The 24,010-nt window shown below is 45.5% G+C and overlaps 1 protein-coding gene across 6 annotated transcripts in view; it reads right to left on the reverse strand.

Annotated features, from left to right (window-relative positions):
- Positions 1–2,356: 2,356 nt before the first annotated feature.
- LOC139589722 (inverted formin-2-like) overlaps positions 2,357–24,010 on the reverse strand; it is a 42,677-nt gene continuing 21,023 nt past the window's right edge. The window contains exons 5-23 of one of the 6 annotated variants that reach the window (XM_071426317.1): positions 23,343–23,376; positions 22,165–22,306; positions 21,922–22,063; positions 20,542–21,438; positions 19,201–19,346; positions 19,054–19,115; positions 18,329–18,431; positions 18,160–18,245; positions 17,535–17,635; positions 16,143–16,213; positions 15,922–16,029; positions 14,982–15,052; positions 14,239–14,359; positions 13,513–13,677; positions 12,696–12,798; positions 11,675–11,833; positions 9,960–10,673; positions 8,424–8,480; positions 2,357–5,315 (exon numbers count right to left, since the gene is read on the reverse strand). In XM_071426317.1, the coding sequence (XP_071282418.1) occupies positions 8,425–8,480; positions 9,960–10,673; positions 11,675–11,833; positions 12,696–12,798; positions 13,513–13,677; positions 14,239–14,359; positions 14,982–15,052; positions 15,922–16,029; positions 16,143–16,213; positions 17,535–17,635; positions 18,160–18,245; positions 18,329–18,431; positions 19,054–19,115; positions 19,201–19,346; positions 20,542–21,438; positions 21,922–22,063; positions 22,165–22,306; positions 23,343–23,376 (3,281 nt within the window). In that variant the 3' untranslated portion in view covers positions 2,357–5,315; position 8,424. Of the gene's footprint in view, positions 5,316–8,423; positions 8,484–9,959; positions 10,674–11,674; positions 11,834–12,695; positions 12,799–13,512; positions 13,678–14,238; positions 14,360–14,981; positions 15,053–15,921; positions 16,030–16,142; positions 16,214–17,534; positions 17,636–18,159; positions 18,246–18,328; positions 18,432–19,053; positions 19,116–19,200; positions 19,347–20,541; positions 21,439–21,921; positions 22,064–22,164; positions 22,307–23,338; positions 23,377–24,010 lie in introns of those variants that run through there. The other 5 variants (XM_071426316.1, XM_071426318.1, XM_071426320.1 and 2 more) reach the window with 5 other exon arrangements.

Genomic DNA, 24,010 nt, shown 5'->3' on the forward strand with positions numbered 1-24,010 from the left:
CCTTAATCTTTGGGTATTTGCTAGGTTTGAGATAGGCCATGGTTTGAAGAGCTCTCATTTGATCTACACACATTTGTGCTATGGCTTGCACCCAGATCTCTGCAGGCAGCTGTGTGTCGTCACAGAACGTGCCTTATCAGAGTCTTATCAGGGTCTCTTCTCTGTCCTCCAGGCATCTTGCAAAGTAGAGTTGAAAATACTTAGAGGGAGAAAACCTCCTTGTGCTGTTCTCCCTGTGCTCTCTCTCCAATTCAGGATGTGTTTTAGAAAAACAAACCATTGTCTGTGATTCAGGATGAGTTGTAGACTTGTTGGTATGGTGAATGCAGCCACTACCCCCGGGGCATATTCTTCTGTGTATAACACTGGTTCATCAAAGAGGATTAACACACAGACCTGAAAGTGTTTCTGGACTCATTACTCCTACCTTTTCTACTTCTCTTGTCTCTTCTTGCTGAACAAAGAATCATAAAAGCATTGGTTGGAAAAGACCCTGGAAATGGTTTTGTCCAAGTTCCCTTTCAGAGGATATTCATCCCTGCTGTGTTTTTGTCTAACTGAGCTGTGAAAATCAGAACAAAGGGAGGTACAAAACATGGCAGAGTGCGTAGAAAAACCTGTTGGTCTCAAAGGATGAGCCCTGGGAATTGTGTGCTGCTGAGGTTTCATTTAGATTACAAAATCAAGTTGTGGGTTTCAAAGGATTACAGGACCAGATTCATAGACTTGCTACCCTTTTTGCCTGTGCTGATTCTGCTTCTCCTCTTTCTCCACCTATTCTGACTGATTGATTTGGTGATTAATTGTCACTAATTCATGACTAAACTTACAGCAGATTATGCTGTATGAAGGCACATAAGTGCCAGACAAACACATCACGTTCTGCATGCCCTGAGCAGGGCAAACCAACCATGACCATAATAATGCAGGTGTCATCAGCAAAGACTGCTGATCTTAGAAAAAACCTACTTTGACAGGCTTGGGAGTGTATCTAAACTGACTTGATAGGAGCTGACTGCCACAGGGTGATTCTTGTCTTCTGACTTTGAGTAATGCAAGCTGAGCCTGCCTAAAATCTCCATTAGGGGATGCACAGGGCTCCTGCTAATTCCTACAGACCCCTGGCTCTGTGTGGATTGTCACACACAGCTCTTGCAGGAGTTGTTTATGCTGCAGCAAAGAGAGCATTAGAGAGTTCCTAATGTGAATTAAGTGCTAGCACAGCATGGATGAAGGGGTGAGTTACTCACAGAGCTGACTGAATATGTTGATTAACTTGCAGTGATCAAATTCTCCCCTGGTATTTAAGATCTAGTACCTGCTCTGTACTAAGGAATTGGAAACATTTTTCTTTACTATGGACCTAATTTCTGTTGCAAATCCTGCAAATCCTGTGGTTATTTTGCAAGATTGACACCATGCAGTAATTGCAAACATCTAGAGAGGTACTGTCATTACCACTACCCCATTTTTAACCCTCTGTAGTCACACTTCTAGTAATGGGAAAGCTGTTTATCATATCCTGCCCACTTTTGATTGTAAGGTGACCAAACAAAATGTGGTTTCTGATGGAGTTGGTTTATGACTGTATTTGCTTTCAGCCATATTATGGGGACATAACCTCATGACTAACATGTTCACCCATATTTCATGGCCATGACTATTACCACACAGACAGAATGAGCCAGGGTTCCTACAGTGCTGATGTTTATCATTGGTAGGCTTGCATGTTGTACTTGTTTGATCACTGTGTACCAGAAGTATGAAGCCCTGGATCCAGGCTTTACATTTAGATGGAATGGAAACTGGTTAACTTTCCTAAAACAGGCTTATGCATTTTTCTTTTATTTTAATTTATCCTGCCTCTTTCTAACTGGAACAGAAGGTATTTCTCAGCCCCCATGGCTGTATGGAATGTAGGAGAGGACCAAATAATACACCCAAGAGATCCAGGCATAGCTTTGAGATTTCAGCCATGCTCCAAGGAGAGTGCAAAGCTGTGGTGGTGCTCGTGAACTAGATATAGCTCCATTTATATCTCTCCCTCTTTTCATAGAATCATTAACATTGGAGAGGGACCTCCAAGATCATCAGGTCCAACCTTTGACCAAACACCACTGTGCCAACTAAACCACAGCACTAAGTGTCACATCAAGTAGTTTCTTGAACATTTATAGGGATGGTGAGATGTCGTGCAGAGAGAAAATTAGGAAGGCAGAAGTTCAGCTAGAATTCAATCTGGCCACTGCTATTAAAGATGAGAAAAAGTGTTTTTATAAATATACTCCCAGCAAAAGAGGGACAAGGAAAATCTCCATCCTTTTGGGGATGTGGAAGGGAACATTGTCACCACAGATGAGGAAAAGGCCGCTTTATTTGCCTCAGTCTTTAAGAATAATTATCCTCAGGGCAACCAGCCCCCTGAGCTGGCAGACAGGGACAGAGAGCAGCATAGGTCCCCCACAATCCAGGAGGAAATAGTCAGTGACCTGCTGTGCCATTTAGGCACTCACAAATCCATGGGGCTGGATGGGACCCACCCAAGGGTACTGAGGGAACTGGAAGAAGAGCAAAACAATTGGTAATTATTACTAAGCATGTGTGACAATTATTGGCATGTATGACAATTATTGGCATATATGGCAATTATGCTTAGGTGCTTTATATCCTATATAAAGTGGAAAATATAGGACTTCCCCAGCCCCACCAGAGAAAGAAAACTCACCAAGTATTTATTTTTATTCTAAACTTTGAAATATTTTCAGTACTGGGAAAAAAAACCAAAAACCAACAACCAAAACTCCCCAAAAAACTAACCCTGAAAATCCATCTCATTAAACATACCTAATTTTTTATGTGAAATATTTGGAAAAGACTTCAGCTGATTTCTCCTGTACTTTCATTTTATCATATAGCCAATGCTTAATTATACAAGATGCATTTATTTGGCAGCAAGAAGCTTGTGGTGGTCACAGCCTGGTTTACATACCAGACTCCATGTGCTGTTGCTGTAATACACCACAAGAATTCTATTTTGAGGTCTGTACTCATGGTTGACTTAAAAGACCAAAGCTCTGTTGAATTGGCCATTATATTCTTTTCACCAACAATTAATTTGGTCTTGCAACCACTGAAAAATCTTCAGGGTCATGAGCTTTATTTCAAGCTCATAAATGGAACAAAACTCCACATCCCAGCTGAATTTCAGTCTTTGACCTCCTCTGATTCTTTTCTTCTGTTCTTCTGAAATAATCACTGTAATGGAAACAGAGCTGCTCTGGAGCAATAAATTATAAATGTTGTGCTTGAGGCTGCTTATTGGGATGTGATTGAATAGATAATTTACAGATGACTATTGAACAAAGAGCCTCTGGTGGCTCAAAATAACCCATTTCTTTGTAAACTCTTGAAAGCAGGGGAAAGATAATGCCAAAAACCCTCTCTTTAAATGCCAAGGTAAGCATACAGAGTAATAAAAACTCTGGAAATGAGGGAAGCTGAAAGACTCAGATGGAGAAATGGACACATGCTGTAGCATCTGAAGTGAGCAGCCAGTGGGGCATCAGCAGGAAAGGTTCCCTAGGTAACACCCAGAGAACCTGTTTGCTCCCCAGTCCTTCATCTCCAAATGATGATGTTCCTATTGATCAAACAGTGGGGTGGAGAGGAGAAGGCTGGCTGTGCACAGCTAGCCTGGGCTGTACAGAGCTGGAAATAATGTGTTTAATACTCAGGTTTTTGCAGCTTGGAGTCAAATCTGAGAGCAGCAGAGCTAGATTGAGGAGTAAAAATATGGTGCTTGGGTGATGTGCTCTGAGACTGGAAAAGAGGGGAAAAAAGGGGAGATACCTGTAGATGTGATAGAGACAGCCCTGAAAATCAAACCTGGGTGCATGGTTCTCCAGGGAATGCTGGGGGTATCCCTGCTTCTGCCAGCAGGAATCAGTTTTCTGTTGCAACAGGGCTGTGCTATTCAGCAGTGTCTCCTGCACTGATCCTGCCCACGTGTCTGTTCTCAACATCTCTGCCTCTGTTGACCAGTTTTCAATATGCTCATAGTGATGCCTTGGTTAAAGCAAACCAGTGATTTAATTCTTGGTTTCACTTCTAAGTTTTCAGTATTACAAGGACATTACAAGTCCTATTAAGCAGAGCAAAATAAGCTTTAGCCTGCACATTAGTTTAGCCACAGTGAGTTACCATATAAATGAACAGTTCTGAAATGTACCCAGCTCTTCCACTGGATTTATGTTTCAGCACATATCACACCATAGATTCAACAAACATAGATCATTTTAAATGGACAGCTATGTACAAAATTATTATACAGTGTTATTACAAAACTTGAGAAATAAAGCTCTGAATTTTGAAAGCACAGTACTGCACAGTCCCAGTTTTAAAGCCAAAGTAACATGATTCCACACGTTCTGCAGCTTGGACACAGACTCTCAAGTACAAGCAGCTGACAATGGAAGTCAAACCCAGAGATTTACTACAGGATAAGCTTAAAATGTGTCCAATAGAACACTCTGGAAAAACTCTTCATTTGCTTTAGTAAGAGAAACCAGAGCCATGGCTCTCCAAAGGTTGATGGATGCATCAGCATGTGTGACAAGACTACTTAAGACTACTGATGCATTCAACTTAATTGCACATAAGCATCATGTAGGAACCAGACACTGTTTATATGGCCATATGCTTAGTAAAATACATACTTTTACTTGCTTTTTTCCCCTGTAACCAATTTCCCTTGCTTTAAGTGATTGAGAGTAAAAACACATTTGTCTAATCTGAGTCTTGGATCTGGTCCAATATAAGTCATCAGTGGGCAATGAGAAGAGGGATTTAACGCACCTCCACCTGTGATGGTACAGCCACTGCTTAATTTATATCCTTAATTTAGTTGAGGCACTGCTGTTTTTAACACTTCTTCAAGGGCTAACCACTGCAGTCTGCTCTTGGGCCACACTCAGCTGTCATTTCAAGAGAAGTTTGGCCTAAGAGCAGGTTGAAAGCCTTGGCTTCCAGGACAGTGGGTGACAGGTCTGACCCTTTCACCACCACTATGCACAGAGCCATCCCCTGTCCCCACAGGTGCCCAGTGCACAGGCTGAGGGGTCCAGAGTCTCTGGGGAGGCTCTTTAGGTCCTGGGGAGGGGAGTGAAAGGCTGCATGAGGAGAGGCTCTGGGTCTTCATGGGGCAGAAGTTGTCCATGGTGGCATTTCATTGATGCAGAACTTGGGAGTCTCAGAAGGTGGCAGCACTCCAGGGACACATGAGAGGTTCTCTCATACCTTCTGCCTTGCCATGACACCTGCAGGAAGAGGGGGAAATGCAAATTATTTGCAACTATGAACAAAAGTGGTGTGTTTTTGCATGCATGTGTATCTAATGGTTGAGGTGCTACTAGGGAAATCAGTTTCATCTTTTCCTCAGATAACCTAAAAACAGGTGGTTTGATGTACTTAATAAAAACCTCCTGTTTCCAGAACCAATCTTGATGCTCCAGAGTTTGGGCAACTTTGCTTTTAAGTTTAGTCCAATAACATATATCCTTCTAGGTACTAAATTGCTGAACTAACTAAATCTAGAGGATTTAGCAGGACTGTCAGAAGGATGGGGCAGCACACTGTAGCTTGTCTCACTCCATAACTGAATCAAATACCATTTCTGAAGGCAGACATGAAGGCAAAGGGCTAGCAGGGAGATTAGATTGATGAAATTCTCACAGTCTATTTAAAAACTGCCCACAGACAATACTGGGTCTGCAGAAGGGGAAGTGAAGCATCTGTCCCTCAAGAATGAAAGGAAAACCTGGAATCTCAATCCCTTCTGTGTCTTTGCAGGGGAAGGTTGCAGGTTGATGTGCCACTGTGCCATGTGCATGTCATAGCTGCCCTTCTGCCCTTGCCCTCCCTCCTCACCAGGCTGTGGTCTCTGAGCTGGTCTGTACTCCTGGTTTGGTTTTCCTTTTATTTTCTAGGGAATAAATCAAGCAGATTTGCGAGCAGGGAAATTGCCAAAGCCCAATTGCTCATGGACTTGTGCTTTCAAGGCTTTTCTCTCCCCTAACCATTCCAAGTGACACACAGAGGGGAGGAAAAGGAGAGCTGCACAGACAGATGTGAACATTTGTCTCTAGGAATCCTCTAGAGTTTAAGGCAGGCACACTCAAAGAGCAGCTCTCTTGAGTTCAGGTGTTTGTACAGTCTCTCCTCTCTTTTACTGTCACCTTAATAAAATGATTCTTTAGGCTCTTTCAGGACTTGGCTGGAAATGAGTTGAGATGTTACCAGAGTGCACACAGTGTGACCACCAGTGCCTTGATTCCAGAGGAAAAACTAAACCGTTTCTTTCAAGAACATGAAGATAATGTGGAATACCACTCTTTAGATGTGAGAGCTGACATTTAAAGGCATTATTACAGAAATTGCTGCATAACAAGATATGGTCAAAGTGAGGCAAGAATTCAGTAGCTGATTACAGTCTTTTACTGCTCTGAAGTATTATCACAGAGTCTCAGGCTGTTCCTGCCCTCTGCTGCTGTCAGGGAAGCTGTAAAAACTCATAAGGGGTTTGAGTCTTGATCCCTGCAGCTGGATCTGCACAAGAGGAAGAAAATTTCTGTGGCTTCACTGAGACCCATTAACTTCCACATCAGCAAATCCACCAGAGAAAGAAATATCCTGTACCAAAAGAGAACTACTGGGGACCTGAACAGACCATGTATGCTTGGGACAAAACATAAAATAAACAAAAAAAAAAAAATCCTAGGAAAGATCCTAGGAAAAAATATTGGTTGCTAACACTCCAGGCTTGCTGAATCTGTCTTATCAAGAAGTTCTCTCTTATCTGTCTCATCAAGACAGGAGCTGCATTTGGGAGAGGAAGCTCTCTGGCAGGAGACTAGGACAAGCAAATGGGTTTTTGCTTCTGCTGCCCTTGCTGTGGGACATACAGGAGAAGAGGAGGAAAAAGAGAAGTGCAGGTTTCAAGGTGCAGCTCATTGCTGCCCTCCTGGCATCAAAGCCCAGGTAGGCTCTGCTGGTGCAATGCCAGGCAATGCATTCCAAGGATGCAGTGAAACTCCTGCCTGACTTCATAAAGGTACTGTATGCCCATGCATTTGCCTGTGCTGCATTTCCTTGTCTTCCCAGGACAAAGCAAAACTGTGCTTCATATATTTTTTTCAAATATGACTTTTTTTAAGCCTGTATGCTTTAGGAAAATTGAGTTAAGCTTAACTCATGGTTCCAGCTGCCCTTCCAATGCAGCATGTCCTCTGTTTCTGGTGTACTTCTCACCTCTGCTCCATTGCTAACATTTTCTGATCCTGCAGGAAATCTTTCTTAGGATTTTTAAACCAATGGAGCTACTTCCACTTCATGTACTCCTATGGTACTGCAAGAAAAGAGCCAAAAGGAGGGCAGGAGTAGTGAGGACTGTAACTACCCAATGCATATCCCATTTTCTCTTGCTAGCAGTCATGCTCCAGGTGCAGGAACAAAAGCAATCCTGTGGGGAAATCCTGCACAGACTCCTCCTGTCTCTGTGCAGGAGCAGGGCTCCCAGCTGGGCTCCCAGCCCCAGGGAGCTGGGCATGCTGGACAATAAATACATTCCTTTCAGGAAACAAGACAAAGAGATTTGATGATATTGATTTAGTTCATAAGAGATGCTCATCAGCATGGAAAGGACAATGTGTAACTATGCAATTTCAGTACAGTGGGGGCTTCACTTGTTTATTTTTCTTGCTTTTCTTTCCACTTGCTGTAAAAACAGGGGAAGTTTTGCAAATGGAAGCCTCATCCTAGAACTCCTTTTGAGGGGCAATTGCATGTTGCCAGCATCAGTGAAGGATGCAGGGAACTTGTGTGCAACTCTGGAGTTGAATTTAGCTTTGAGTGGGAGCTGGTATCTTGCCCCAGCTAGAATTTGCCCCTAGGTCCAGTGTTTTATTCCCTTCTCCAGATACCCACATTTAAACCGTGCTATAGAAAGTGGTTACCCACAAGCAAACCAAATGTTCTTTGCTGGAGGTAGGTACTGAAATTGCATTTTTACAGTTTTTGAGATAATAATGTGATCAAAGCAAGGACTTTGTTCATCACATGAAGTCTGATTGTTTGGTTAGAATAATGGCTTTTAATTATCTGCAGGGAGAAGCAGTTTGGCTGCTGCTGACACAGAGGACAAACATGTGGGCTGTGACCCTGTGTCGAGTGGAGATCAGCACTGACTCCACTCAACACAAGATCAACACCCTGGCGAGGAAAAATCAGAGTAACAAATTTATTTCACATGTGTTTGTGATTAGACACAAAGACAAAAAGCTCAGGTGATATGCTGAATACTGATTAGGTCTGTGAAGTCCCAGTGCTGTGGTTAGTTCACAAAAAAAAATCTTTGTGAGTTTACATACCTCATTGTGCCACACAATCTTTTTTTGTTTTATTATCTCCAGTATCAGTCTCAACCTCTGCTTTTGAACAAAAGAGAGACACCAAATATATCTGATCATGGCAAGGCCAAGGTAACAACAGGGAACTTTTTTATGATGAAAATACTGTCTAGTAGCAGAGAGGTCCCTAAGAACATAGAATCTTGGAATGGTTTGGGTTGGAAGGGACCTTAAAGATCATCTAGTTCCAGCCCTCTTGATGCCTTCCCTGGATGTCCAGGGAACTCTGTGGCTTTTGCAGGCTGGGGTCAGTTCTTAAGCCAGAAGTCCTAATTTCAGGTGTCAGGAAAGCATTGCCAGGGCTGGGAGCATGGGATGCTCCCATTGCTGCAGCTTCTGCTCCTCAGATGAAGCAAGTTCAGGAACCAACATTACAGGAAATAACTTCTCATTTGTGGCTTGTTTTTAACCAGGGGAAAGTAGCATGTTTAGAAATGTAAATAACTACAACCCTGGGGCACGCTGCATTCAAAGGGTAAGTCCCTCTGTGGCAGCTGCTCAACCTATGCTGTCTTTCTCAGCAATGGGTATTCAAACCCTCCTTTCCTTTCTTCTTGAAAGGGAAAAATCAAGCATTGGTAAAAAGAGACTTTCCCATTTGCCTGCCCATTTGTTTGACCTCAGGATCTTGCAGAAAATAGGCTTTGGAAAAGAGACTGTAAGTTCTAAAGGCTGACAGACCCATCTGTCTTCCCTACGAGGCATCTCCAATTTGGGATTAAGGTACCCACCCAAGGGTGGTAGGATCTAAAGGACTTGGACACTCTTCCCAGGTTTGGGACTGGCTGAGGATTTTGGTAAGAAGAGGGAGGCCTGTGTGGCTCCAGGAGACGAACTCCCTCCCAGCCCCAGCAGGGCAGACCAGCTGGAGGACATATCCTTGGTGGAAGCATCAGCAAGATGCTCTTTTTCAGTGACTGACCTTTCCCCCTCCCTCTGCAGAGATGGTTTGAGGGCCTGATGTTTAGAAGCACCTAAAGCACCCCTGGGGCAGGTTGTCAGGCAAAAGTGCTGCTGCAATGAGGGGAAAAATCAAACAAGCCCAAGGCAGCATTGATGCTGCTGCTTTTATGTGTTTATAAGTAGTTCAGAGGGGTGATTGCTGATTAAGTACCGAGTATTAACTGCTCTTAATCACTGCTCTGGAGCCTAATGGAGCTCTTGTTTGCACATAACCGTGCCTTGTAGCTGTCTTTAGCACACTTGACAGATGTGCTTATTGCCATCTTTACTGCATATGTGTAATGGGCTTTTGAATTATTGATTCATCATTACTCCTTTATAAATTACTTATGTGTCACCAGAATGAACTATGCTTGTGTTTTTCTTTTTAAAGCTCTTTCAGGTTTGAAAAAGATAATAACTGTATGAAACAGTGTGACTCTAGGGGCAGGGGGCACTGGGCCTTGAAGTGGAAGGGAAGAGGTGTATACAAATATATCAGGAAGGTTCCCATATTTAAGTCAGTCCCCAAGGGCTATTTATAAAATAGGCTACCTGAGTAGCTTTTGCTGTGCCTCTTCTTCTTCTTCCTTTTCCCTGATGGCCTCTGCTTTTCCCTGTCACTGTGAGTTTGCTCTGGGGGAAGTGTTGCTGAGCAAGAGGAGTCGGTGGCCGGCTCCTCTGAGAAGGACTTGTCTTGAGAGGTGTCCAACAGTGAGTCTGTACCAGGGTCTTCATTCTCCTTCGTCATTTCTTTTGACTCTGCCTGCTGAGCCTCATGGCAGGGAGCAGGCTGAGCACTCTCTGAGCCATCAGCTGGGCATTCCTTGTCCTGGCCTCCTGACATGGACTCATTAGTCCAGCTGAGTTGGTCTCTCAGAGCAGGGGCTGAACTGCTGCTCACAAAGCTTATCCTTGTGCCTATGTCAGCCACGGAGAAGCCAAGGGAGCCGCTCTTTGTGCTGGGCTGGAGGCTTTCCATGTTGTTTGCCTGCTCCATCCCGAGGCCCAGTGTGGTCTGACTGGCTCCATCAGCTTCCACCACGCTCTCTGAGGGGCTTTTGGTCTGGGACTCCAGTGGCAGACTTCCTCCAGCACTGTTTGTAGATAATACTGGGCCTGAAGCTGAAGCATTTGTAACACCTCCACCTGTCTCCATCGGGGCAGTGGTTGAGGGAGGAGTGCTTTCTGAGGGATGATCATCCTTGTTTTGCTCAGCCTTGTCATCAATCTGCTTCCCTGCTGCTTGTGGATCCTTCATGCTCTGTCCTTTAAACAGAAAACACACAATCAGCCACAGCTGCAGTTTCATCAGGAATCAGCCAAGATGCACCTACCCTGCAGAGGTTACAGGTCAGCAGCTGCCTGTGGAGGGAGCACTGACCCTAAAGCAGCTCCAATGCAGCTCTCCAATGCAGAGGCAGCACCAGTTTATCCTCCCTGTACCTCCCCTCATTATACCCATGTGGTCACCCTGGCTGGACTCCAGGCTCCAGCTCAGCAAAGCCCCTGATTTGTTTCCAGCAGGTGTTAATGTGTCTTTTCTACAAAATGGCTGATTTCCATGGAGGTTCCAGGACTTGCAAGGAAATCTTAAAGTCTACAGCAGAAGAGAGAACCTGCCTGTGAGGTCCTGGACCAGGCTGGACTGCTGGCCTGGTGTGGGAGGACTTCAAGGCTGCCCATTAGCCAGCCTTAACCTGCCCTGCAGAGCAGGCCTAGGACAGACCAATGTCCTTGGATTTGCCTAACTGCACTGACACTGAGGTCAAGAGACCAAAGAAAACCTAAACCCATGAGGCTGTCTCCTCACAAGCACCTAAAGGACTCAGGTACTTCTGCAGATAGGGTTTCTTATCTTTTTTAAAGGGTTTCTTCAGTCTCCCAAGTGTAGACTAAGATGGGATGCAGCAGTCTCCAAGACAGGAACACACTGTGCTACTGAGACTTGAGAGCATGCAGGGGACTTGTGTGGGGATAACAGCAGTGCCTCATCAGCATGGTGCCATGGCTGACACATGGGTTAAGCACCTCAGAGGGTTTATCAACACAGATGCAGAGCCATGCTGCTCCAAATTCCTGCTAATTTTGGGACAGACCTGGCTAGCAACAGCTCAAGGCTCTCTGCTCCTCTTCTCCTTGGCACTGGCTGCAAAACCTCCTTAAATAAAATGCCCCAAATGCAAACACAAAGGCTTCTCACTGGTGCATGCTTGGCTCAGAGGCAGATGGGAATGAAGAGCTGCAGGTAGTCAGGTGTGTGTCCTTACCAGACTGGCTTTCCTCCAGGCTCTCTGCAGACAAGGCTTTAGGAGCTGCCTCTGACTCGTGTCTGTTCTTTGTCTTCCTCAGCGTGAAGCCTTTCCTGATGTCGGCGAGCAGGGCGTCGATGACACACACCTCCTCCTGCTTCATCAGCCCCTTCTTGACTGGGGAGAGAGGGATGGCAGTTACACCTGCCCCTGACACAGGCCAGCAGGAGATGCAGTGATGCCACTGCTGGAGGCGCCTCCTGCTGCCCCAGCACAAGCAGCCACTGGGCAGGAGCAAGGCACCTACAGCAGATGTGGGAGCAGCTCTGTGATCCCACAGCAGTGCTCCATGATCCCACAGCAGTGCTCCATGATCCCACAGCAGCCCATCCTGGCTGAACACAAGGGATTTGCTCCCAAGTCTTGGTGCTACAGCCTGGCACAAGTGGCACCAGCTCTGCCTGGACACATCCCTGGTTGTCCCACGACCGTGAAATATTCCCTGTTTGTTATCAATGTTTGTGGGAATGCTTTTTTTTTTTTTTTTTTTTTTGAGGAAAAATAATTTTGATTTGTCTTTCCTTTCTGCTTCTTCCAATTGCATTTTTTAGTCTTTCATTTTCATCCAGCAGAAGGCATATTTAAGCAATATGCAAGATTTTTGGGACAACTGTGATGAAGAGAGACTATTCAAGTGTATATGAAGACCTTGGATGGTGGAAAAGTCAAATGTTTCTTTTTAGATTTGGGATTCAAAAGTTATGTTTAGAAACTGGAAAAGTTAACTGAAATATTTAATTTGTGGTGATTTTCTTTCTTCTTTGCTGTTCAGTCAGCAAACCTAAAATTAACTTCTCTGCCCAGCTGCAACTGTGGAAAGTCAATTCTTAGCTAGGGCTGTAAGACTCCTAAAAGCCTTTAGACAGCCAGCACCTAGAAACCTACAAAATAAATTACCACTACTGGTCCATTAAAGCAGGACCACCAAAGAGCTCCTATGGCTCCATCTCTATTTTTTGAAGCCATTTCAGATACTCACTGACTTTTCCATTTTCTCCCTTCTGTCTCTTGCCCTCTTCCTCTTCTAGCTGTTTTTTCCTCTTCTCTGCTTTGGCAGCTTGCTCCTTTCTGTCCTTGTTTTCCTGCAGGGAGGTAACAGTAGCATGAGAAGGTTGGGTAAATGTCTGCTAAAGAAGATGATGAAGAGAAAGGAGATCTATAGATGAAGGAAGAGAAATTCTGGCTTTGTTCTGTGCAATAAATATAATGGGCATTGGGAATAAGGGCTGTCTTACCAAAATGGTGAGAGGGGACTGCTGACTTAGCCAGGATTTTGCCACGTCCCAGCTGGAGGTGGCAGTGGTGCTATGCCTCACACAGCCACCTGCAGTGTGCTCACCTGCCTGACCTCGAGCTAAGGTGACAGTGGGAGACACTGAAGCCACAGTTTTTTCCAAACAGGTGGCTTTTTGACAACGTATCCTCCTTCTGAGCCTGTTTGCCTCAGGCTGGAGCAAAGGGTTAAGTTTTGTAAGCCCTTTTCTCTACAATTTGCACACTTGGCTCAAAGGCATCTTTGTGATTGACTCTGCAGCTAAAGTTGAAATAAAATCACAAATCCCTGGTGTTTGGGCCAGGCCCGGCAGCACCAGAACCTCCATCCATGAGGATGCAGTGGAGGAGGGATCAGACACCACTTCACTGGGAGACCTCATGCCAAGTGCCAAAAGGAAGAGGCTGTAACCAGTGTAACCAGATTCCCCCCTGAACTGGGGTGCCCATCCCACCCCTGTCCATTGGAGTGGAGGCAGCTTCCAGCACTAGGGGTGCTCAGCATCCTGTGTGCAGCTGCCAACCTTCAGGGCTCGGATAAAGAGATCTCTGAAGGTCTTCATGATGCTGAATATGTCCTCTAAGGACAACTTGCTTGGATCTTCACAGAGATAATTTGCAAGTTCTTCTCTCTTCTTTTCAATGGTTTCAAATTCTTCTTCCAGCTTTCTGGAGGCATCAATGCTATCCTGAAACACATTAAATGCACACTGTAAAACACCATCCAGAGGGCAATGAATGAGGTGCACTCATAGAGAAAGGATCAGAGCTTAGAGCAGGACTCTGGGTCCTGGCTTTTAACTGCAGCTTTTAGAAAGCAGGTGGGAAGAAATTAAGATCTGCAGATGATCTTCACTCTTTGCAACTGTGCTGTGTTAACTTACAGGGCAGTCTGGCTTGAGCAAGACATGGAAAGCTCCATGCAAAGCTTAATTCCAAGCAAAGGGCTTCACTCTGGTGATCCACACAGAAGGTGACCATCTTCTCTTAAAGTGAGGAGTCACACAGGAGCATGGACAGAGCAGTTGGGGCAGCATCCTAAGAAATGGCCTCCCCAAATGTATCTAAGTTTGGGGTGCAGCTGGCCACTGCATATTTGGGTTGTACAGCATTGCATCGTATTTCCAAATCTGAGAGCATGTCTTGTGGCAATATTTTCTTCCCTCTCATGAGGCTCCTGAGCTGCAGATGTACCATGCAGCACCTCTCTGTGTGTAATGGGGGAGATCTAAGGCAGCTCTGTTACTGACCTGGATGGGTTTCTCATACTGTTGTTTCACATCCTCATTTGATGATAAGACTTTCCGCTGAAGCTCCAGCAACTTCTTTAAATTGGTACCGGACTCCGTGCGTATAATATCAAGATTAATTCTGAAATCACAAAGAACCCTGCCATTAGCTGACACTCCAGCATCTTGAGCTGACCAAGGAGTGGACAAGTCTGAACTGGTGGTTTGGTCACCCCTTTGTTTCCCACCACTCCACTGAACTGAACCCTGTGCTCTGAACTCTCTATACAGTCCAAGCTCAGGGAAAACAGCTTCCCCTCACAGTACTTATGGAAAGGCTGCCAGGCCTACCTACAATTCTGTGTATTAGGTAGATGAGTGCCAAAAAAAGCCCACCTGTTCAAAAGGCTGTTCTCCACCCATGCTCACTTCCCCTGCCTGACGGGACTTCAGAAATGTCTGGGTAGCTGACCCTCACCAGCTCCTGCCACCACAAAGGCAGTGCACATTTCAGAAGGGTCTGGGAGGCAGTTTTAACTGACTGCTCTGCAAATTTCAGTCCTAAGTGTTGCCAGCTGTAGTAGAATTATTATATATTAAAGAGCTTTCAACATTCATCAACCAAATCTTTCAGTTAAAACTATGTAAGATGCCATCTTGTTAATCTCTATACCAGCTGTGTGTTTCCTAATTTCTGGTACATTGTTGATGTGCATGGGATTTATTTTTGTTTTTAATTCAAAGGAAGTGACACACAATTTTACCCTGCTGCTTTTGAAACATATTCAAGATCCTTTGGCAGTTCCAGTAGGTCCTTGTGGCTGTTTTCTACTTCCTGAAGAGGAAGAGAGAAATAAGTGTTATTTGGGGTGTGGCAGGAGCCAAGGGGAAGCTGGGGGGCAGACACATGGACAGAAGTTCTGCTATTGCCCCCTTGTCTGTAGTTTGCACATTCAGAGGAAAGGCGTTTCCTCTGGCTATAAAAACACAGAAGAGAACTGAACCCTCAGAAATACTCATAGTTCAAAGCAAAGCAGAGCTCTTCTTGAGCATAGAGGGAGGCAGGACTGTGGTTTGATGCAATCTGACACTTCCCACAGTCCCAGAAGGGTACTAAAAGGCCTTGAGTCTTGCATTCTTTACTTTCACAGCTGTCCTTGCTGAAGCCACTGCCAGCTAAAGCGGGGCTTGAACATGTGTAACTGAAACCAAGGGACACTGATGAATGAAGGTGGCAGAGCAGAGCATGGAGAAAAAAAGATAAAAACAGCATTGCAGGGAATAGGAGAGCCATGGGGGCCTGGAGAGAAGCATGAAAAGCCTGAGCACAGTCTGGAGGAAAAGGGAAAGTCCATGGAAAGGCAGAAAGGCTGAATGGGTACAGATGAGCCAGGACAGATTTGTGCTCTGTGGTTTGCAGCTGCTGATGTGCAGATTGCACAAATATGAAAGGAAGTTGCAGACACTGGGAAAAGAGGCTGGAGGGAAGCAGAGCAAGTCTTAAAATAAGGAGTAGTGCCCACAAGCAGTCTCCACCAGAGTCACCAAAGTGATTCAAATTCTCCTGACTTGTGACACTCTGAGGTTTTCCAGGGAGGATGTGAGTATGAGCATGTGGCATTAGCCAACAGCAGAGTAGGAGAAATGTTTCATCTGTGATAAAACCCTCCCTCTTCCCTACTGTGCAGAACTTGGCAGTGGTACCTCCAGAATATGGTGGAGCAGTGTAATGCGGGTCTGGTTGGCTTTGGTTTCTGTTAGTTTGAGTAAAGTGCTGATTTTAAACCCATCGGCATCGCCTGTGTGACTTCCCTACAAGAGAGAAAAAAAGCAGATGTAACTCCTGTGCCCATCCAAATTACAACCCTAAAGGAGATCATTCACAGACTGTAATGGGGGGAGGAGAAGACAAAAAAAGTCCTTACGTAGTTCAGGAAGTTTCCAACTTTGAGAATCAGTTGACAAAAGACTGGCAGGCGATGACTGGTCAGAAGATCTGAAAAACATAAGGGATTTTTAAGCAAAAGTTTCTGTTACACCAGAACATTTTCTAAACTGCATTGAAATTGGGATTCTGAATTCCACTAAATCAAATCTGGTATTTTGGCTTTGCAGCCCAATGCCCAACCAGCAGAGAAACTGATTCCATGCAGATTCAGTTCCATGGGCTGTCAAAGTCTTTGTTGACTTATGTTTCTTTCTTTACATCTGGTCTCATTTCCTAATGGCAAATAACCTGCAGTGGGACCCTCCTCACTAACAGCAGTCAAGGTCCTGCCTTCCTTGCAAGTTTCCCAGTGTGGGCAAGGGTAACTGAGCTGCAAATTGAATCTTGCCAACTTCATTTAGCTGTGCTGTGAAGCCAGTTCTGACTGCACTATGATCACCTGCCAGCTGCTAAAACCAGACATACTCACCCTGTTCCTGGTCCCTCATGGTAGAGACCAGGCATGAAGAGTGCAGTCCCTGTCCTTGCTCTTACAACAGGGTGCTGCAGTGCTGTGCTTTCTGAAGCACTCAGCTTTGAGACAGGAACAGCTCCAAAAGAACAACTGGGCTGCTGGAAGTCACTTCGGGGGAAGCTTCAATTTATCCCAGCAAACAGCTGTAATGCCAGCTGGAGAAACCCCCAGCAGGAGTTGGGGCAACTGGCCCTGTAGGACAGGTGACACTTGACAGTGCCAAGAAGAGCATACTGCTCTCAGAGGAGTGGGATGAAAGGTTTCTGCCACAGGAAGCCAAAATCTATTGCATAAACTTTCTGTGTACTCACCATTTTGGAGCATCAGCAATTTATAACCCAAAATAACAACCTTTTTCTTCTGGTTCCATTTCTAGGCAGGGAAATACTAAAGCAGAGCTGCTTTTGGGGGAAGTTTTCTGGCAGTAGAGAAAATTACTGTATTATGAAGTTCTTAATTTGGGAAATAATGCTGGATGGATGATTAGCTGCAGCAGGGCCAGCTCTGCTGTCTAAATTCAGCTCCTTTGGAAGGGCTGATGAACTTCCAGCACTGCACCATTCAAAGTGTTTCAGGGGAATACATCTGCTGCATGAATAAAGGGATGAGGATGAGAGAAAATAATCTTTGGTCCTGTTATGGGCTTTGACCATCAGTGGAGATACCTAAAGTTGCATCCCATTTGCAGCAAATCAGCGAACGGACCACACAGGAGTTCTTTGGGGTTTGGGTAGTAATACTGCAGAGCTCCAGGGGAGTTTTGGGGGTAACACTGCAGAGCTCCAGGGCAGTTTTCTGGGGGTTAAAATTTCCTGTCTTAAATCAGACCCAGGAATAAGCTCAGGTCATCCATACCTTCACAGGCTCTCCGGATGGCTTCAGCTTTGGGCTGAATCATGTCAAGCACGACGGTGGTCTCTTCACAGATCAGCATACACTCAATGCGCAGCTGGTAGCTGAGGGTGGAGATGGATTCTCAGCATAAAGGCACTGGGATCTCAGCCAGCACAGCAGCCCCTTTCCCACATCACCAGCAAGCCCATGGCACCCCACAACATGCCAACCACATCCACAACAAACCACTGGTGTGGCCTGTGGAGGAAGGAGAGGGGCTGCTGCTGGCCCTGAGGACCAGCAGGGATGTGGGTTCTGCTGGTGCATTGTGATCATCAAACAGAAGAGTTTCCCCTTCTTAGCACTGCATTTTGCACTGCCTTTCACTAAGTTATGGAGCCTCCTTGGGCAGATCTGACCCTGAGTCTGAGCCAGCTTCAGCTGGTTCAGAGGGAGAAGGCATGCTGGATCAGGAAGAGCCCTTCACCTAAGGGTAACAGGGAAAGGGATAGCTCCAAGGTGGAAGGGGGAATCCACCAGTTATATCCATCAGTGTTGGTCTGTGAGGCTCCTATAAAGAAACTTCAACTTCTCAGAGGTAAATCAAGAAACAGATTGGGCTGAAGTTTATGACTAACAACCTTACCTGGGAATCTGAAGGAGGAGAAGATAGAACTGATCTGCATTTGCTAGCTTTGATTTCTCTTCTTTGAAGGCCTTCAGGTTTTCTATCTAATGAGAAACAGAGAATCAAGACTGCAGGGCTGCTCAATGTGCTCAGCTCTGTGAACCAAGGGTGGTGTTTTCTTCCTGACCTCATGCTTTTCAGGCAGCAGCTTCAGCAACTGCTTCAGAACCTCAACATCAAACTTGGTCCGGTCCCCATTCTGGATCATGGCAGTCACCTCTTCATTGGAGCTGCAGGGAGGAGGAGCAGAGCCAGCCATCAACCAAAGACCACTTTCCAACTATCACACACTACCAAGAGATTTATCTGTGCAAGCACTCTGTGCTTTCCCTAGTAAAGAACCACAATAATCCAAAAGGAAAGGGATCGCCCCACAATTAACTTGGAATCAGGACCCGGAGTCCTGCTATGACCCAAATCTTGTTTCTGGCCCTGATCAAATGTTTCAAGGACAGAGATGAATCCTACAACTAAGACCCTGTCTCTGAGCACTTTTAACTTAACAGAAAGCTGAACTCTTCATTTGTCCACTGGCCCTGATTTGAGGAGGGATTTGATGTCCAGGTGTGTCTCACAGTCTAGGTTGCCCTAAGAGTCTGTGCCATGACTTTATCTGTAAAGTGGAGATCTAACTCCTTTGCCAACATATGGGGAAGTTGTATAGAAAAACAATTAAACTCCTAAACTCAGTATATTAAAGACAGTGTAGGACAAGATGGGGAATGTTCAGATGATTTAGTAGCATGGACCACCAAAGCACATTGGCTAGAAGAGATTTCGTGAGGACCTTCCAGATACTGCAAAACCTGCTCAAAGTTTTGTCAACTGTCACAAAAACTGGCCATATCTTACCATTTAAATTGCTTCAAAAATATGTTCAAATTGAGACTTTTCTTGGAGTCCAAAAATGTGATCTTCATTAAAGAAAAAGAAGATATCTCATATTAGATGAGCTGTCTGCAGGGATCTTTACTCGAAAAAACGAGGGGGTCTCCTCACCTCCTTCGGCTCTGCCTTCACTGGTGCTGCTGTCTTCTCCTTGGGGGTTGGCTGTGGGAAGCAGAACAGCTGCTCAATGCTGCTGTAGTTGGGCTCTATCATCTCCTCGTTGCTGCTGCTCACAGAAGCCCACATTGAGTGGCTCTCTGAAGGAAAGAAAAAGTGTTCAGACTGGCTGCAGGGAGAGCTGAAAGCTCCTGGTGCTTGGGACAAGGTGAGCTGCTAGCAAGGGACATGCTTCAGGACATGAATGAAATAAGAAGAGACATATTAGTCTCTTAATATGACATATTCATCCATATTAGTGGACAAACGGTCATTACTGAGGAGGGGCAAGTGCTACAGGTGGGATCCAAAGGGGCTGAAGGGCAATGAAACCTGCTAGGGGGAGGCAGCACTGGGCACACAGAGGCTGTACAGCCCCATCCCTCCCTGTACAACTCTGTTCTCCTCCATGCTGGGCAAGCTGGATCAGCATGACAAGGACCTCAGACATTTTGTTTCTAGTTCCCTGGTTGATATTATTTTTGCTTCCTTGCATCCTAACAGAGGGACTGGGCACAACTTGAACATTTTCTGACTGTGTCCTTCTCCATTTTTCATTTTATACTCAAGTCTCCTTGTATAATGCTGGCTACAAGACTCCTTGAAATAATTTCTACTGCAATTTCTTATATCTTAAAAAAAATCATCACCCTAACATGCCTGTAGAAGCCTCTACTGCAATAATCCAAACATTTTACTGCTCTTGTGATTGAAGACATGCCTTATTTAGATTTCACCTCTGCCTACTTTCATGCAGTGGATGCCTTGCTTGTCTAGGACAAAGCTGACACAGCTTGTCCAAGCTTCTTCTCACATTTCATGCTCCACTTTGAATCCACTAGTAGAGGGAAATGTAACCCAAAAATCAAGAGATATGTGATGTGATCCTCACATGCACTCCTACTCACAACTTTAATATACCCAGAAACAAGCACAGATGAGCTGGGCAATAAAAGTCTGGGGAACTCAGATCAGAGCCTGATCTAAGGCACATCATAGTGATTAGGAAAATATTTCCATTCCTTTCTCTTCTTTGAAGTTCAAAGTATTTTAGTTATAAACAAGCTATTCCAAAGCACTAATTCAGTTGGAATAGTTACTATTACATTAGTAGTTTCATGTTACTTTTATATCAGCTCTGTAGGTCAAAAGTAAAGGAAATCAGGGAAGTTCTGTATCTAAACAGAGTCAACCACATCTGACAAACTTTAAGACAGTATTTCTTCCCCTGGGAAGCAAAAGCAGCAGTGTAAAGCACCCTTAAAGCAGCAGTGATTTTATGCCAGAAGCACCTACCTCTCACCACGTTGGAGGGCAGCTTCTGCCAGTTCAGCTTCTTCATTCTCAGTGTTGGTGTCTTCACTGCCTTGTGGGGAGGCCTGCCCAAGCCCAGGGGGCAGCTGTACTGGGAGGCCACCACGGCTTCTATGTGATCTCCTGTCATGCCAGGAAGGAGGGGTGGAGGGGGAGGGATGCCACCCATGCCAGGTAATGGAGGTGGAGGAGGAGGGATGCCACCCATGCCAGGCAACGGGGGTGGAGGGGGTGGGATACCAACCATGCCAGGTAATGGAGGTGGAGGAGGGATACCACCCATGCCAGGCAGTGGGGGTGGAGGAGGAGGAGGAATGCCCCCCATGCCAGGCAGAGGGGGTGGAGGGGGTGGGATACCACTCATGCCAGGTAATGGGGGTGGAGGAGGAGGAATGCCCCCCATGCCAGGCAGTGGTGGAGGAGGAGGAGGAGGAGGAGGGGGAATAGCCCCCATGCCAGGCAGTGGGGGTGGAGGGGGAGGGATGCCAGGGAGTGGAGGGGCTGGGGGTGTATTTGTCATGGGGGATGTGGGGGTCATGGCTGCTGTGCCAGAGGGCAGAGGTGGTGGGGCTGGAGGTGCCGGGTTGGGAGCAGTGTTGGAGGGAGGGTTGGATTTCTCTGGCAGGGCACAGCAGGCTGTGAACTGGCAGGATGAGATCTTCTTTTCATTGTCCAGTGGCCCTGAGGGTGTTGCTGGTGCCCTGGTGGGGTTTGATGACCCCACTGGACACCGAGCTGCACGTGCACATAGCTCTGGCTCAGCCTGGACAGCTCCAGCTGCGCTCCCAGACAGGCGGTGTTCAGCTCGCTTCTGCTTGCTTGGATGTTTTTTGATAGACAGCAGCCTCTCAATGACTTCTTCAACTGTGTTCCCTTGGACTAGAGAAATGAGTCAGGGTCAGGGAAGGGAACAAGGCCCACAGGTCATCCTCTTCAACCCTCACCAAGCAGTAAATCTGGAGCCATGGAGAGTCCATTTCCTGGTGTCACTTTACACAACTACACTTTTGGCTTCTAGGCAATTTCCTTCCCATGTGCCCAGCCCACAAACACTTCATAGCACGCCTGCTAGCAAGACAGGCCAGCACCAGTGGCAGGATGCCAGTGAGGACAGATTCCCAGTGATTCCCATGAGCCAAAGCTCAGGGATTAACCATTAAAACAAGACTGGGAATCCCAAGCCCACTGCTGAATGCAGTCACCCACAGGGATGACGCTTACACAGAAGCTATAGCTTTGTCTTACTTCTGTTCAGCTCTCACCAAGTCCCACAGATAATTTCCTGCACACTGGGGAAAGGCTTTTATGGGACAAGGGAAAACAAGAGGAGTGTGCAAGGCTGGATGGACGTGTCACTCTTACTGTCATTGGCGAGTAAAAGGGCTCTGTTCACTACAGCATCCAAGGACTCCCAGAGCAGGAGGCTGGAGTGATGAGAGGGTTCCAGGTGCAGCAGGCTCTGCAGGATGGACAGCAGCTGCACAGAGATTGGAGAGCGGCTCACCTGGAAGACAGAGCAGCTTCTGTCACAGCAAGGCTGCCTCCCAGCAAAGTGGATTAACTTGGCCATTGTGTGAGGGGCACCCCATGTGAGGGACAACTTACTTTATTGAAGAGAGATGAAAAGACCTCATGATGATCATTCATGTTTATGCCATCACATATCCTTAATAACTCCTCATCATCCTCTATTTTGAACTCCTCAAATGTGTCACACTGGATAAGCAGATCCTCCTCCTCGATGTCTCTGCAATATTACAGCATTTGCTTTCAGTGGAGAGCCCTTCGCTAATTTTCAGATGACTGGTTTTTTAAATGGCTTTTATCTCTTTGCCTCTCAGACTCAGCTAGTTGGTGTTGAAAGTACCCAACTCTGCCTGATTTATAAAGGAGGAGATGCCATCAGTGCATCCTTTCTTGAACTGAATGTACCTCTTCCTACAATCAACAAATACAAAGGAATGGGACTTCTTATGGCATAACCTGGCACAGCACAGGCTTGCTATGGAATTCTCCTTGGAGCTGTAATAACAGAGTAGCATTCTGACCTTTTTGAAACAAGGCCATCACCTTCATTTTTTTAAAGTCAAGACTAATTAAAAATATTCCAGTGATGTTTCTATTTGAAAAACCTCCTTCTCTGTTATTCAAAACTGGATTTAAAAAAACCACACACTCTAAAGCTGACTTTTTCAGCACTCTCAAGACCACTCAGTGTTAGAATTTTAGAGTATTAGAGCAGCGAGCTCTAATAAAAGATCTTCTCTTCCTTAATTTTTTATGGTGTTGGATGGAGCAATTTCATTTACATGGATAACTGCAACTCACATAAACTGCATTCTAGAATTTATCACAGATGTTTCTGATCAAACATAATTTTTAAATTACATTTAGATATGTATTAGTAAATTGTTTTAGCTGGATGCTTCTGGGATCAACAGCAGCAGTGAAGGGGTGTTGAACACAGTGAACTGCTCAGTGAGCCCACAGCACTGCTTCAGATTCAGTCTGAAACAGCCTCAATGAGGACACTGCCACTCCATCTGTGCCCAGAGCCTCTGTGCATGCCATCTGTGCCAACAGCTGTCCCCCTGACACTGTGGTTGGCAAGAGCATCCTAACACTGGCCAAGTACCTCTAGCTCCCATGGAATGGGTGCACAGGCATGGTCCACTCCACCCAAGCACACTGCACTTCACACAACAGAAGGCTGGCTAAGTATTAAGTTTCCAAAGCTACTTCACTGTGAATCTCATAAAAAAAAAATAAGTAGAGATCCTTACCTTAGCTTGTCTAAAACATCCAACAGCTGAAGCCCTGCCAGGTGAAAAAATAGACACAATCGCATTATGACCCACTTAGTACTTATTTGTTATGATCTTCATACATGTTATGTTCATAAACACTTTTTGTAGAGAGAGAAAAAGTGAAATTATCTTCAGATGGATATATCAAAGTGGGTAGAGTCATCTGGTAAATGATGAGACACCACAGCACACATCTGCAGCACCTGTGTGAGCCACTGCACAATCCCCTTGGGGTTATTGAGTGACACAGGCACTTTTGAGGCACAAGGGACCTCTGTCCAAGTCAGATGTCTAAAACCAGACTGTCTAAAACCAGTGGAATGCTCCTTGATCTCCATGGAGAGAAATGGAGCCCAAGCTCACCAACTCAGATGCACCCAGCACGTGAGGTGAATCCCAACAATGGTACCTAGGAGCCTGGGATTCTAGCAGTTGGAAACTGCTGAACCATGGGAACTCTGTAGTTCAACTGAGTAGATACAGAGTGAAGAAAATTTATCAACTCTTACAAGTAGTTGCAATATATGGAAATGTGGCCACATAAGATGGTTAGTTATAGAAATGCTCTGAAGAAGCTCAAGTGCTGCTGGAATTACAGAAAAAGCTATGGGAAAGCAGCAAAGTAAAAAAAAAATCTGTTGACA

The sequence above is a fragment of the Agelaius tricolor genome, unplaced genomic scaffold (genome assembly GCF_023055355.1).
Source record: "Agelaius tricolor isolate 1412-34295 unplaced genomic scaffold, bAgeTri1.0.p SCAF_5, whole genome shotgun sequence".
In the NCBI taxonomy this organism is placed as follows: domain Eukaryota; kingdom Metazoa; phylum Chordata; class Aves; order Passeriformes; family Icteridae; genus Agelaius; species Agelaius tricolor.